This window comes from Anolis sagrei, chromosome 12 (assembly GCF_037176765.1).
Source record: "Anolis sagrei isolate rAnoSag1 chromosome 12, rAnoSag1.mat, whole genome shotgun sequence".
Lineage (NCBI taxonomy): Eukaryota > Metazoa > Chordata > Lepidosauria > Squamata > Dactyloidae > Anolis > Anolis sagrei.
In genome coordinates, this window is record NC_090032.1 from 10,387,430 (window position 1) to 10,401,183 (window position 13,754).

General features: G+C 44.8%; 1 protein-coding gene across 1 annotated transcript in view; it reads left to right on the plus strand.

Annotated features, from left to right (window-relative positions):
* Positions 1-13,754, plus strand: part of INSRR (insulin receptor related receptor) — a 93,968-nt gene that overhangs the window by 65,033 nt on the left and 15,181 nt on the right. The window contains exons 10-16 of the mRNA XM_060758216.2: positions 2,825-3,014; positions 6,292-6,333; positions 6,874-7,169; positions 8,367-8,503; positions 9,019-9,184; positions 12,352-12,463; positions 12,658-12,728. Of these exons, the coding sequence (XP_060614199.2) occupies positions 2,825-3,014; positions 6,292-6,333; positions 6,874-7,169; positions 8,367-8,503; positions 9,019-9,184; positions 12,352-12,463; positions 12,658-12,728 (1,014 nt within the window). The remainder of the gene's footprint in view (positions 1-2,824; positions 3,015-6,291; positions 6,334-6,873; positions 7,170-8,366; positions 8,504-9,018; positions 9,185-12,351; positions 12,464-12,657; positions 12,729-13,754) is intronic.

Genomic DNA, 13,754 nt, shown 5'->3' on the forward strand with positions numbered 1-13,754 from the left:
GACTGAGACTCCATTTTTAGTTTTGTGACCAAATCTAGGATTATTCATACTGAGATTCCATTTTTAGTTTTGTGACCGGATCTGGGACTATTCAGTCTGAGACTCCATTTTTAGTTTTGTGACCAGATCTGGGACTATTCAGTCTGAGACTCCATTTTTAGTTTTGTGACCGGATCTGGGATTATTCATACGGAGACTCCATTTTTAGTTTTGTGACCGCATCTGGGACTATTCAGACTGAGATTTCATTTTTAGTTTTGTGACCAGATCTGGGACTATTCAGACTTAGACTCCATTTTTAGTTTTGTGACTGGATCTGGGATTATTCAGACTGAGACTCCATTTTTAGTTTTGTGACCACATCTGGGACTATCCAGACTGAGAGTCCATTTTTAGTTTTGTGACCAGATCTGGGACTATTCAGGCTGAGACTCCATTTTTAGTTTTGTATACACACACACAAACACACACAGAGTCTCTACTTCGCGGATTTTCACTTTTCGCAAGTGGTTCTGGAACGTAACATCTGCGATTAGTGAGGGGACACTGTAGTGTGAATGCCAGTTAATCTCCAAAAGGGTCACACTTCCAAAAGGCTATGGAGACTCCTGGTTTTCCTAAAGGTTATGGTTATCAAGTCAATTTGCTGACCAACTTGCTTCTTATCATCCAATTAACTGACTTCAGACAGTTATTTCTGCTTCAACAAGCGGCTCTTATCTTTATTTACATTTCATTCATTGCCATAATACTTACACATTAGCATGCCCATGATGCAAAAGAGGAGAAGAGACAAAACAATGGTGTCTTCTATATTTATACCCCACTTTATTTATTTGTCGTGTCAAGGCAACCAGTCAATTGTATTACATTTCTAACAGAACAAAACAAACAAACAGACAAAATACAAAATTTGCGAGTTTGGTAGTTGGTTAAATGTCCTTTGACCAGTATCTGGCCACTTGGAGTGCCTCTGGTGTTGCCACAAGAAGGTCCTCCATTGTTCATGTAGCAGGGCTCAGGGTGGATTGCAGCAGGTGGTCAGTGGTTTGCTCTTCTCCGCACTTGCATGTCGTGGATTCCACTTTGTAGCCCCATTTCTTAAGGTTGGCTCTGCATTTCGTGGTGCCAGAGTGCAGTCTGTTCAGCGCCTCCCAAGTCGCCCAGTCGTCTGTGTGTCCAGGGGGGAGTCTCTCATTTGGTATCAGCCATTGGTTGAGGTTCTGGGTTTGAGCCTGCCACTTTTGGACTCTCGCTTGCTGAGGTGTTCCAGCGAGTGTCTCTGTAGATCTTAGGAAACTATTTCTTGATTTAAGTCGTTGACATGCTGGCTGATACCCAAACAAGGGATGAGCTGGAGATGTCTCCGCCTTGGTCCTTTCACTATTGGCTGCTACTTCCCAACAGATGTCAGGTGGTGCAATACAGGCTAGACAGTGTAATTTCTCCAGTGGTGTAGGGCGCAGACACCTCGTGATAATGTGGCATGTCTCATTAAGAGCCACATCTACTGTTTTAGCGTGGTGAGATGTGTTCCACACTGGGCATGCATACTCAGCAGCAGAGTAGCATAGCGCAAAGGCAGATGTCTTCACTGTATCTGGTTGTGATCCCCAGGTTGTGCCAGTCAGCTTCGTATGATATTGTTTCTAGCACCCACTTTTTGCTTGATGTTCAGGCAGTGCTTCTTGTAGGTAAGAGCACGGTCCAGAGTGACTCCCAGGTATTTGGGTGCGCTGCAATGCTCCGATGGGATTCCTTCCTAGGTGATCCTCAGAGTTTGGGATGCTTGTCTGTTCTTGAGATGAAAAGCATATATCTGTGTTTTAGATGGGTTGGTGATCAGCTGGTTTTCCCTGTAATAGGCAGTCAGAGCACCTAGAGCTTCGGAGAGCTTCTGTTCTACCATCTCAAAGCTCCCTGCTTGAGCAGTAATGGCACGATCATCAGCATAGATGAAGCTCTCTGTCCCTTCTGGCAGTGGCTGGTCATTTGTGTAAATGTTGAACATGGATGGAGCAAGCACGCTCCCCTGAGGCAGGCCGTTCTTCTGTTTCCGCCATCTGCTTCTCTGGCCCTGGAACTCAACAAAAAAGCTCCTGTTTTGTAGCAGGTTTCCTATGAGGCGGGTGAGGTGGTCGTCCTTTGTGATATTATACATTTTTCTCAGGAGGAGGCGGTGGTTCACAGTCTCATAAGCCGCTGACAGGTCTATGAAGACAGCTCCTGTGATCTGCTGCTTTTCAAAGCCATCGTCTATGTGCTGAGTCAGGTTCAGCACTTGAGATGTGCAGCTTTTGCCTTTCTTGAAGCCAGCTTGCTGTGGGATCAGACATGGGTCTATTTTTTCCGTAATTCTATGCAAAATAAGTCTCTCCAGAACTTTGTAGAGGTGGCACAACAGAGGAATTGGTCTATAGCTTTTTGGGTCATTACGGTCTTTGCCTGGCTTCAAGATGGCGATGACTCTTGCTTTCCTCCAGATTTTGGGGATCTGACAGGATGCAGTGCAGTTGTTCATCAGCTCCAGCAGCCAGCACCTTGCTTTTGGACCAAAGTTCTATATCCCACTGTTATCAGCTCATTAATTCAGCGTCCAGCCTCCTAGTCTATTGCAACATCTTCCTTGCCTGTTCTACGCATGCTTCATAATGTTCCAAAGATTAACTCTCTCACAGTACTATATATATTGACATTACATTGATAATGGTCTCCAAAAGATCATGCATTTCCAAAACAGCAGTGTCTGGCCTGATGACCCACCTTCCATCCTCTCCCTCTCCAACTCTCTCTCTCTCTGCTTCCCCTTCCTTCTGATGCCAAGGTCTCAGGCTGCCCACCAGCAGTGCAGACACCCGCTTTGATATGGACAATGGCGAAGGCCGCGAGGATGTGGAAGATGAGCAGTGCTGCCCGTGTCACAGCCCCGTTGGGCAGACCCAGCTGGGAGGCGAAATCGTCTCTTTCCAGAAGAAGTTTGAAAACTTTCTCCGCAACTCCATCATCATTCCCAGGTGATGCTGCTGCTCTTCAGGGTGGGATCTGGGGTCCTTTCACCCCCACAGGATTGTGCTGTGCCCTTGGAATCTATTGAGCATTGAGTGCTTCTGACCCAGGCACCACCATCTCCCTCTGGGCATGGCTTCGTATTCCTTACATTGTTGCAGCATGATAAGAGGGATAATATCAAGAGAGATCCTTTCTGGAGAAAGAAAAGTATAGCTTTATTTCCAGCTGGGACTCTGGTGAGGAATTGTGTCCAGAAGCAAACCAGAGTGCGAGATAAAGGCGTTGACTGCCTTTTATACACTTCAAATGCAGGCAAACAAAGAAACATGCTTCTACATATATTAACATCATTCACTACGTCACTTTAGCATCATAGAAATATCAAATTCTATCTTCCAACATGTGAAAGGCATGTCTCCATATTTCTTTCTAAAGAGCAGCATACAGCTTACATTCATCAATCAAGGGGCCTACTTTGACTTGTCAGGAGGGAGAGAGAGATAGGCTCCTTACTTAGAAGTTAGAGGCTTTATTGTACCAGTCTCTGTATAGATAACATGCCACCTTCTCCTCCCCCATTTAACATTCCTTCTCTGTCCTGCTGGCTTTCTTACACAGAGACAACCTGATTTCTCTATACATTTCAGTTCTTGTAAAGTACATACAATATATGCATAAATAAATATCTATTTTTCCAATATCTCCCCATCAACATCTGTAAGAAGAAGCAGAAAAAAGTGAAAATATCTATGGTAGAGCAGATGGAGCCATGCCGCACTGGAGTTTTCTCTTGCGGCCTTTTGTTTGGCCACCAACCAAACTCCAAATGAGATCAAGATCTTGAAACAGTCAGGAAAAACAGTTTAAATTTATTGTTTTCATTGTATCAGCTGAATAATACAAACACTACATGCCTGGGCTGTATTACCATATCCCAGAAGCATTCTCTCCTGACTTTTCACCCACATCTATGGCAGGCATCCTCAGAGATTGTAAGGTCTGTTGGAAACTAGGCAAGTGGGGTTTATAGATCTGTGGAATATCCAAGCTGTATGATCATCTTCCAGAAGCATTCTCTCCTGACGTTTCACCCACATCTATGGCAGGCATCCTCAGAGGTTGTGAGGCCTGTAGGAAACTAGGAAAATGGAGTTTATATATCTGTGGAATAATGTCCAGGGTCTGTAAATAAAGAGCCACACTCAGAAAGAGGGGAATTCCAGAAAAAGAAACAATCAGGGTCAGCTAATCAACTCCCAACAAAGGATTCCCCCAGGCAGGAAGCAGCCAGGCTTTGAAGCTGAAAGGCCATTCAGTGCTAATCAAGGTGGCCAATTGCAAAATTCACAGACAAGAGTTTTATATTTATATTATATTATAATGTAATGCAATATAATACTACTACTAATAATAATATGATATTATAATTATATATTTATATTACATGTAATATTAGAGGTTGTGTGGTCTGTTGGAAACTAGGCAAGTGGGGTTTATATATCTGTGGAATAATGTCCAGGGTGGGAGAAGGAACTCTTGTCTGTAAATAAAGAGCAATACTCAGAAACAGGGGAATTCCAGACAAGAAACAATCAGGTCCAGCTAATCAACTCCCGACAAAGGATTCTCCCGGGCAGGAAGCAGCCTGGCTTTGAAGCTGAAAGGCCATTCAGTGCTAATCAAGGTGGCGAATTGCAACATTCACAGACAAAGAGTTCTATATTTATATTATAATGTAATGCAATATGATACTATTTTATATTATAATGTAATGCAATATAATACTAATAATAATATGATATTATAATTATATATTTAAATTACATGTAATATTAGAGGTTGTGTGGTCTGTTGGAAACTAGGCAAGTGGGGTTTATATATCTGTTGAATAATGTCCAGGGTGGGAGAAAGAACTATAATAATATAATATAATATAATATAATATAATATAATATAATATATTGTATATACATATAATATTTATAATATTACTAGCTATTCCCTGCCTCGCATTGCTGTGGCCCAGTCTGTGTATATGTGTTTTGTGTGTGTATATATATATATGTGTGTGTGCATATATGTGTGTATATATTTGTGTATATGTGCATATATGTGGTTTTGCACATGTGATGTATTTTTTATTTTTTGGCTTTTAAAGTCTCTTTCGTTGCGTTTTTCAGTATTTTTATGAGTGATGCTCACTCGTTGGCTTGACAGGTGTCTTGTGTCCAAATTAGGTGTCAATCTGCCCAGTGGTTTTTGAGTTATGTTAATCCCACAAACGAACATTACATTTTTATTTATATAGATAATGTAATACAATATAATACCAATAATAATATGATATTCTAATTATATATTTATATTGTATGTAATATTACTAATAATATTACAACATAATGGTATAGTAGAATATAGTAATATTTAATACTGATATTGTACTATGCTAATAATATATAATATAATATAATATAATATAATATAATATAATATAATATAATAATATGTATCTTGTAAGCTGCTCTGAGTTCCCTTTGGGGGTGAGAAGGGTGGCATATAAATGTCGTAAATAAATAAATAAATAAATAAGCATTCTTCCTCCCATTCTGGACATTATTCCATGGATATATAAACCCCACTTGACTAATTTCCAACAGACCTCACAACCTCTGCGGATGTCTGCCATAGGTTTTGTTTGGTTTTTTGTCGTGTCAGGAGCAACTTAAGAAACTGCAAGTCGCTTCTGGTGTGAGAGAATTGGCCGTCTGCCAGGGGATGCTCAGATGTTTTGATATTTTTACCATCCTTGTGGAAGGTTTCTCTCATGTCTCCGCATGAGAAGCTGGAGCTAATAGAGGGAGCTCATCCACACTCTCCCCGGATTCGAACCTGCGACCTGTCGGTCTTCAGTCCTGCTGGCACAGGGGTTTAACCCACTGCGCCACCGGGGGCGCAAGATGCAGGTGAAATGTCAGGAGAGAATGCTTCTTGAACATAGCCATACAACCTGGAAAACTCACAGCAACCCAGTGATTCCGGCCATGACAACTACATGCCTGGTTACTCTGGCTCTCAGATGCATTGTTTGCTGGAAGCACAAAATGGCAATTTCCAAATAGGCTCAGCAGCAGTTTCCAACAACCGAAAAAGAAGAAATAGGAGAGAGTTTTGTGGTCTTATTTCGGTTGGAGGTGACTCTCAGCGGGCAATGGGAAGCTACAGAGAAAGGGTGACCATTCCTCATGAGACCATCCTCTCACCTCCTTGTCTGTCTTCTTCCAGGCCTCCGTGGAAAGTTACATCCATTAACAAGGTCTCTCACAGGTAAGTCCGAAGCCCAGGTCAGAGTGAGCTTCCTACCAAATTGTGTAGCTTGCTGTTTACCTTTGCAGCCCGAAAGACAGTTGCATCTGTTAAGTAGGAAATGTAGGTACCGGTTATGCCGAATTTACAATGCCATAAAAATCTCCAGCAAGCATGCAAAGAATGAGGAAGTACTTAATCAGTGTCACAAATGGACAGTGAAGCGACAGCTCCCCTGGTGGCCAGAATACCCTCATGAAAAATCTGGAATGTTAAATAGCCTCTGTGTGTCTGTCTATATATGTTGTGTATCTATGGCATTGGATGTTTGCCATGTTTATGTACATTGTAATCCTCCCTGAGTCCCCTGCGGGGTGAGAAGGGTGGAATATAAATACGGTAAATCAATAAATAAATCATAAATAAGACCCAACACAATCAAATTCATCCTACGAGGTATGTTGGCCATTTTATTGGGCTAGGCAAAGGATATGGAATGCATCTTGCTAGCTTTGGAAGTTTGAAAGACTTGCCCTCTTCCTCTCTCCCTGCTTATGGCAGGATCCCCAAAAGGCGCAGAGATGCTGCACCTGCCCCGGCGGCTGGCCATCTCTTTGCCAACCCTTCCTCTCCGGAGGTCTCGCGCAAGACAGCTGCCCCCAATGCCACAGAGACCGACCCCCAGGGCCAGAAGGACTTCCGCATCTCTGAGGACAAAGTGGTGAGGGAGCGGACGGCCATTGCCAACCTCCGCCATTTTACTGAGTATCGCATTGACATCCACGCCTGCAACCACGCTGCCCAGACTGTCGGCTGCAGTGCTGCCACCTTTGTCTTTGCCAGGACCATGCCGGAACGTGAGTGCCTGGAGGGATCCGTCACATGAGGCCCTTCCTTTTCCTTCCCTTCCCCTTCCTCTTCCCCTTCCTTCCTTCCTTGCCTGCCTGCCTACCTGCCTGCCTTCTTTCCTCTCCTCTCCTCGCCTTTCCTTTTTCTTCCTTCCTTCCTTCCTTCTCTACCTGCCTGCCTTCCTTTCCCTCCTTCCTTCCTTCCTTCCTTCCTTCCTTCCTTCCTTCCTTCCTTCCCTGCCTGCCTGCCTGCCTGCCTGCCTTTCTTTCCCTCCTTCTCTCTCTCCCTCCCTTCCTCCCTCCCTTCCTTCCTGCCTGCCTGTCTTCCTTCTTTCTTCTCCTCTCCTTTCCTTTTCTTTCTTCCTTGCTTGCCTTCCTTCTTTCCTCTTTTCTTTCCCTCCCTCCTCCTTCCTTTCTCCCTTTCCTTCTTTTCTTCCTTATTTCCTTCTTTCTTTCCTCTTTCCTTTCCCTCCCCTCCGCTTCCCTCCCCTCCCCTCCCTTCCTTGCCTGCCTGCCTTCCTTTCCCTTTTTTCCTTCCTTCCTTCCTTCCTGCCTGCCTTCCTTCTTTCGTCTCCTCTCCTCTCCTTTCCTTTTCCTTCCTTCTTTCTTTCCTTCCTCCTTTGCCTGCCTGCCTGCCTTCCTTCCTTTCCTTTTTTGCTTTCTTCCTTCCCTCCTTCCTTCTTGCCTGCCTGCCTTCCTTCTTTCCTCTCATTTCCCTTCCTTTTCCTTCCTTCCTTCCTTCCTTCCTTCCTTCCTTCCTTCCTTCCTTTCTTTCTTTCTTTCTTCCCTCCTTCTTTCCTTCCTTTCCTTATTTTCTTTCTTCTTTCCTTCTTTCATTCTGTCTTTCTTCTTTCCTTTCCTTTCCTCTCCCTTTCCTTTCCTCCTCTCCTCTTCCTTCCTTCCTTCCTTCCTTCCTTCCACCTTTCCTCCCTCCCTCCCTGCTTTCCTTTCCTTTCCCTCCCCTCCCCTCCCCTCCCCTTCCTCTCCTTCCTTCCTTCCTTCCTTCCTTCCTTCCTTCCTTCCCCAAAGGGATCTAGGCATCTTAGTAGACCACAAGCTGGGAAGGTTGATCATGGCCTTGGTGATGCTGGCTTAGAGTGGTTTGCCAGCCAGAGGAGGGGTCTCTGAGCCATCCTTCACCCCCATCCCCATAGCTGCTGTTTTGGAATTGCTTACGATCTCCTTGCCTTTGGCTCCTTCTTTCAGCTCAAGCAGACAACATTCCTGGCAACATGACCTGGGAGCCGGCTGGCAAGAACAGTGTCCTCCTTCGCTGGCAGGAACCCCAAAACCCCAATGGGCTGGTCCTGAAGTACGAGATCAAATATAGCCGGGAGAGTGAGGTGAGGAAATGCTGGGAATGGAGTAGCAACAACAACAACAACAACAAAAACACCCGGGGGGGGGGGGGGGCTGAGAGCAGATTACAGCATATAAACAGACACAGGCAAACATTCAGTGCCTTGCTACAGTGAAATACAATGAGAAACACAAACACAGACTAAGGCAAAGGCTTCTCCTTTCATTTCCGGCTCTGAGGGAGGTGCTCATTTACATTTCCAAGTTGAGGAGCTCCATGTAATATATGTGTAGCCAGCGTCTTTTTGCCTTTCCTGCTGAGGCAGTACCTATTGATCTACTCACATTTGCATGTTTTCAAATTGCTAGGTTGGCAGGAACTAGGGCTAACAGTGGGAGCTCATCCTGACCCCCGGATTTGAACTGCCAACCTTCACTAGGCACTCTTCCTCTCCCCTCACAATTATTTGCAGCCACCCTCCCGTTGAAGTTGGTGCCTTCAAAGGAGGTTCCTCATGCCCATTTCATACCCACTTGGTGCCCTCTTCCTCTCTTGCAGAAGGTCGTGTCCGTTGTGTGTGTCTCCCGCCTCCGCTATGCCCGGTATGGGGGCTATCACCTCGTCCTCCTCCAGCCAGGAAATTATTCTGCCAAGGTGCGCGCCACATCGCTGGCAGGGAATGGATCATGGACAGGACTCATCAAGTTTTACATCCTTGGGCCAGGTAGGTGCATTCTTTTTCCAAAGCCCAGCAGTATTATCTGGCTGGGTGACAGTTGCATCTATCAAGTAGGAAATTTAGGTACCGCTTATGCGGGGAGGTTAATTTAATTAATTTTCGACGTCATAAAAATATCCAGCAAGCATGCAAAGAATGAGGAAGTACTCCATCAGTGTCACAAATGGATGGTGAAGCAACAGCTCCCCTGGTGGCCAGAATACCCTCATGAAAGCTGGAATGTTAAATAGCCTCTGTGTGTCTTGTCTATATATGTTGTGTGTCTATGGCATTGAATGTTTGCCATGTATATGTACATTGTAATCTGCCCTCAGTCCCCTGCGGAGTGAGAATGGCGGAATATAAATCTATATAAATAAAAATGTTTGTTTGTGGGATTAACAGAGCTCAAAAACCACTGGACAAATTGACACTAAATTTGGACACAAGACACCTAACAACCCAATGTATGTCCTTCACTCAAAAAATTGATTTTGCTATTTGGGATTTATAGTTCACCTACAATCAAAGAGCATTCTGAACCCCATCAACGTTGGAATTGAACCAAACTTGGCGCACAGTTCTCCCATAACCAACAGAAAATACTGGAAGGGTTTGGTGGGCAGTGGCCTTTGGTTTTGGAGTTGTAGTTCACCTACATCCAGAGATCACTGTGGACTCAAACAATGATGGATCTGGACCAAACTCTACAAGAATACTCAATATGCCCAAATGTGAATACTGGTGGAGTTTGGGGAAAATAGAATCTTGACATTTGGGAGTTGTAGTTGCTGGGATTTGTAGTTCACCTACAATCACAGAGCATTCTGGACCTCACCAACGATAGAATTGGGCCAAACTTCCCACACAGAACCCCCATGTGGGCCACAGCAATACATGGCAGGGGACATCTAGTACTGTAAATAAATAAGTAATAAATAATGAAGAAAGTCTTAGCCAGACTCTATTGAACAGTGGGATGATATTTATTGATTTATTGATGACATTTATATGCTGCCCTTCTCACCCCAAAGTGGACTCACAAGTTATTTGTACATACAATACATTATATCATTAGCAGAGCACAATATAAGTATTATATATTACTATATTGTACTCTACCACTACACTGTAATATTATTAGTGATATTACATGTAATCTAAAATATATAATTACTATATTGTACTATTACATTATAATAGTATTATCAATATTATATGTGTATACAATATATTATATTATTATCACAGCACAATATTAGTATTATGTATTACTATATTGTTGCTGGGGGGAAATGCAACACTGCAAGATCTTTGCGAGTGCAGTATTTTTCCAAATAAAGCACAGAGTGTATGAGGACCGGGATGTCCGTAGGGATACCAAGGTGCTTGTTTATAAAGCTGTTGTCCTCCCAACCCTGCTATACGCCTGCGAGAGGTGGACAGTCTACAGATGTCAACATTGACACTGAAATACAACACCGCCTGAGCTCTGCGAGTGCAACATTCTTCGAATGAAGCAGAGAGTGTTTGAGGACCGGGACATCCGTAGGGATACCAAGGTGCTTGTTTATAAAGCTGTTGTCCTCCCAACCCTGCTATACGCCTGCGAGACGTGGACAGTCTACAGACGTCACATGCAAATCCTAGAACAATTCCATCAGCGTTACCTCCGAAAAATTCTGCATATTTCTTGGGAAGACAAGCGGACAAATGTCAGCGTAATGGAAGAAGCAAAGAACACCAGCATTGAAGCAATGCTCCTCCGCCATCAACTCCGCTGGACCGGCCACGTTGTCCGGATGCCCGACCACTGTCTCCCAAAGCAGTTGCTCTACTCTGAACTCAAGAACAGAAAATGGAATGTTGGTGGACAGGAAAAGAGATTTAAAGATGGGCGCAAAGCCAACCTTAAAAACTCTGGAATAGACACAGGAACTGGGAAAACCTGGCCCTTGAGTGCTCCAGCTGGAAGTCAGTTGTGACCAGCAGTGCTGTAGAATCTGAAGAGGCACGAATGGAGGGTGAAAGAGAGAAACCTGCCAAGAGGAAGGCGCATCAATCCAACCCTGACTGGGACCTCCTTCCACCTGGAAACCAGTGCTGTTCTGGGACAGCTGCACCAGGGGCTCCAGCTTATCTTGCTATTTGTTGATTGCTGCATGTATTTAAAGTTCTATGCCTTTGCAGTTAGATGGCTTTCCTTACTTTGCAGTTATTGGGTCAATTGCTTGTCAATGATTATTAGGTTCCCTAGTCCCGCCCCCTTTTTGGGCTTTGGAGGGAAGTGAGCCATTCTTTTAGTTAGTTTAAGCTAGGTTAACCAATGTGTAGGATGTGTGTAACTTCCCCTGTACAAAGGCTTCCACCTTCAAGAATCTCCAGGGAAAGAACGCCAGGGAAGCATTCCCACAGCTTTAAGCAATCCAGGGGAGAACAGCTTTAAGAACTCCAGGAAAACAGCCTTAAAGACTAAAGAACTCCAGCTGGAGAACATCCACTGCCTTGCTGGTAGGTACACTCGGCGTCCGAGAAGCAGTTCGGTCCAGTAGCGGAGCACGCATCAGCGAGGGATGGATTTTAGTCAGCCTGGGAGAAGTTTAAAAGGGGGATTTTCCTTTAAAGAAGAAAAGTTATTGAAGATAGTGCCTGTCCCCTGTGGACAAGATTGAGAGAACCAATACTTTATCAAGAAAGCCTTGCAGTTCCTGTTTGATTTCATTAATAAAAGACTTTGTTGTACTTCTCGAGCCATCTGAAGATTCTTTTGTAGAGGAAGCCCCTGAGAACTTCTCCTTGGGCCCCCTGGCTTCCCGCTGGGCAAAGGTTATATATCTGATTTTAAAGCCAAACAAATACAGGCCCAGCGGTGACAGAACAAGTGCCCTCACTGTGGGAGAAGATGCAGGTCAAGGATAGGGCTCCACAGTCACCTACGGACCCACCGCTAGGACGCTGATCTTGGAAGACAATCCTACTCAGACAACGAGAGATCGTCTAAGTAAGCAAGCTGGAGGGAGGGACTCTCAAGCGATGATGTAGGAGACGTGGTGGAACTTTGTATTCCTGGCTCCCCTGCTTCACTCTGATAATTGCTCTTTGCTGATAATTATAATAAGTCTGATAATAAGTCTGATAATTGCTCCTCTCCTTCCACCCCACCTGCTCCCAAGGAGAAGAAGAGGAGACTGGGAATGTCTATGTGCTCCTGATACTGATGCCGGTTGTCTTGATGGTGGGGATTGCGTGCTTGGCCATCTTCGTCTTCTTGTACAACAAGAAAAGGTAAGCGGTTCCCCACCGCACACAGGTAGGCACTGGAAACAGAGCCATTTTGTGTTTCTAATGGGGAACCTGTAATTCTGGGCCCAATGGGTGCAGAGAGCCTCCTTGGAACATGACCAGGTCTATCAAGGAAAACAACTCAATGTCCCGACTGAGTGGTTGAACCCTTTGTCTTTCTGCCACTTCCTTCCCAGGAGCACTGAGGGCTACCCCAGCGGGACACTGTATGCCTCCGTCAACCCGGAGTATTTCAGCACTTCAAACAGTGAGTACAGCAATCCTTTCCAAACTCATATATGATATTGTAGTGGGGAAGGCAGAGGGCTGAATGAGAGGAAGAGTCTGGTGATAACAACATGGGGTCAAGTCCTGCAACATCTGCTCTGCTTGTGTCGGTGGGATTGGCACGAGAAAGCCTCTCAGAAAGCAAGCTTGTTTTCTGCTGCCCTGCAGACTAGGACGCAGGACAATGGTCCAGCTTACTTGTCTGAACGTATCTCCTTCTACGTTCTATATTTTATTTATTTATTTTATTTACAGCATTTATATTCCGCCCTTCTCACCCCGCAGGGGACTCAGGGCGGATTACAGTGTACACATATATGGCAAACATTCAATGCCAATTTTTGACATACAAACATATACAGACATAGACAGAGGCTATTTAACTTTTTCTGGCCGCCAGGGGAGTTGTCGCTTTCATCGTCCATCTGTGACGCTGATGAAGCGCTTCCGCATTCCCCGCATGCTTCCCTGCTGGAATGCTTTGCTGGAGTCTTCTTTATGGCCTCATAAATCAGTTAATTTAGCCTCCCCACACTTTAAGGTGGTACCTTATTTTCCTACTTGACAGATGCAACTGTCTTTCAGGTTGCAAAGGTCGACAACAGGCTACACAATTGGTTGGAAACCCGGGCTGGCTTCGAAATCATGACCTTTTGGTCAGAGTGATCTTAATGCAGCTGACACTCAGCCAAATGTGCCAGAATCCTGGCCACAATCATAGTGTAAGATCCACCGCTCTTGGTCCCACCAGCCTCGCAAATGCGTCTGGTGGGGACGAGGGACACACCAAACTGAACTCAACTACTTGGGCTTCTGCATCTCCACTAGGCAGCTAGCGATGGACCCTGCTAAAGTACAAGATGTTTTAGCCCAGGAGCCTCCCCAGACCTGAAAGCAGCTTCAGGGTTTTCTGGGGTTTGCTAACTTCTACTGGCAGTTCATCAAAGACTTCGCAAAAATTGCCCTCCCCCTAACCGAATTGTTAAAGACCAAGGGGAAGGGCGAG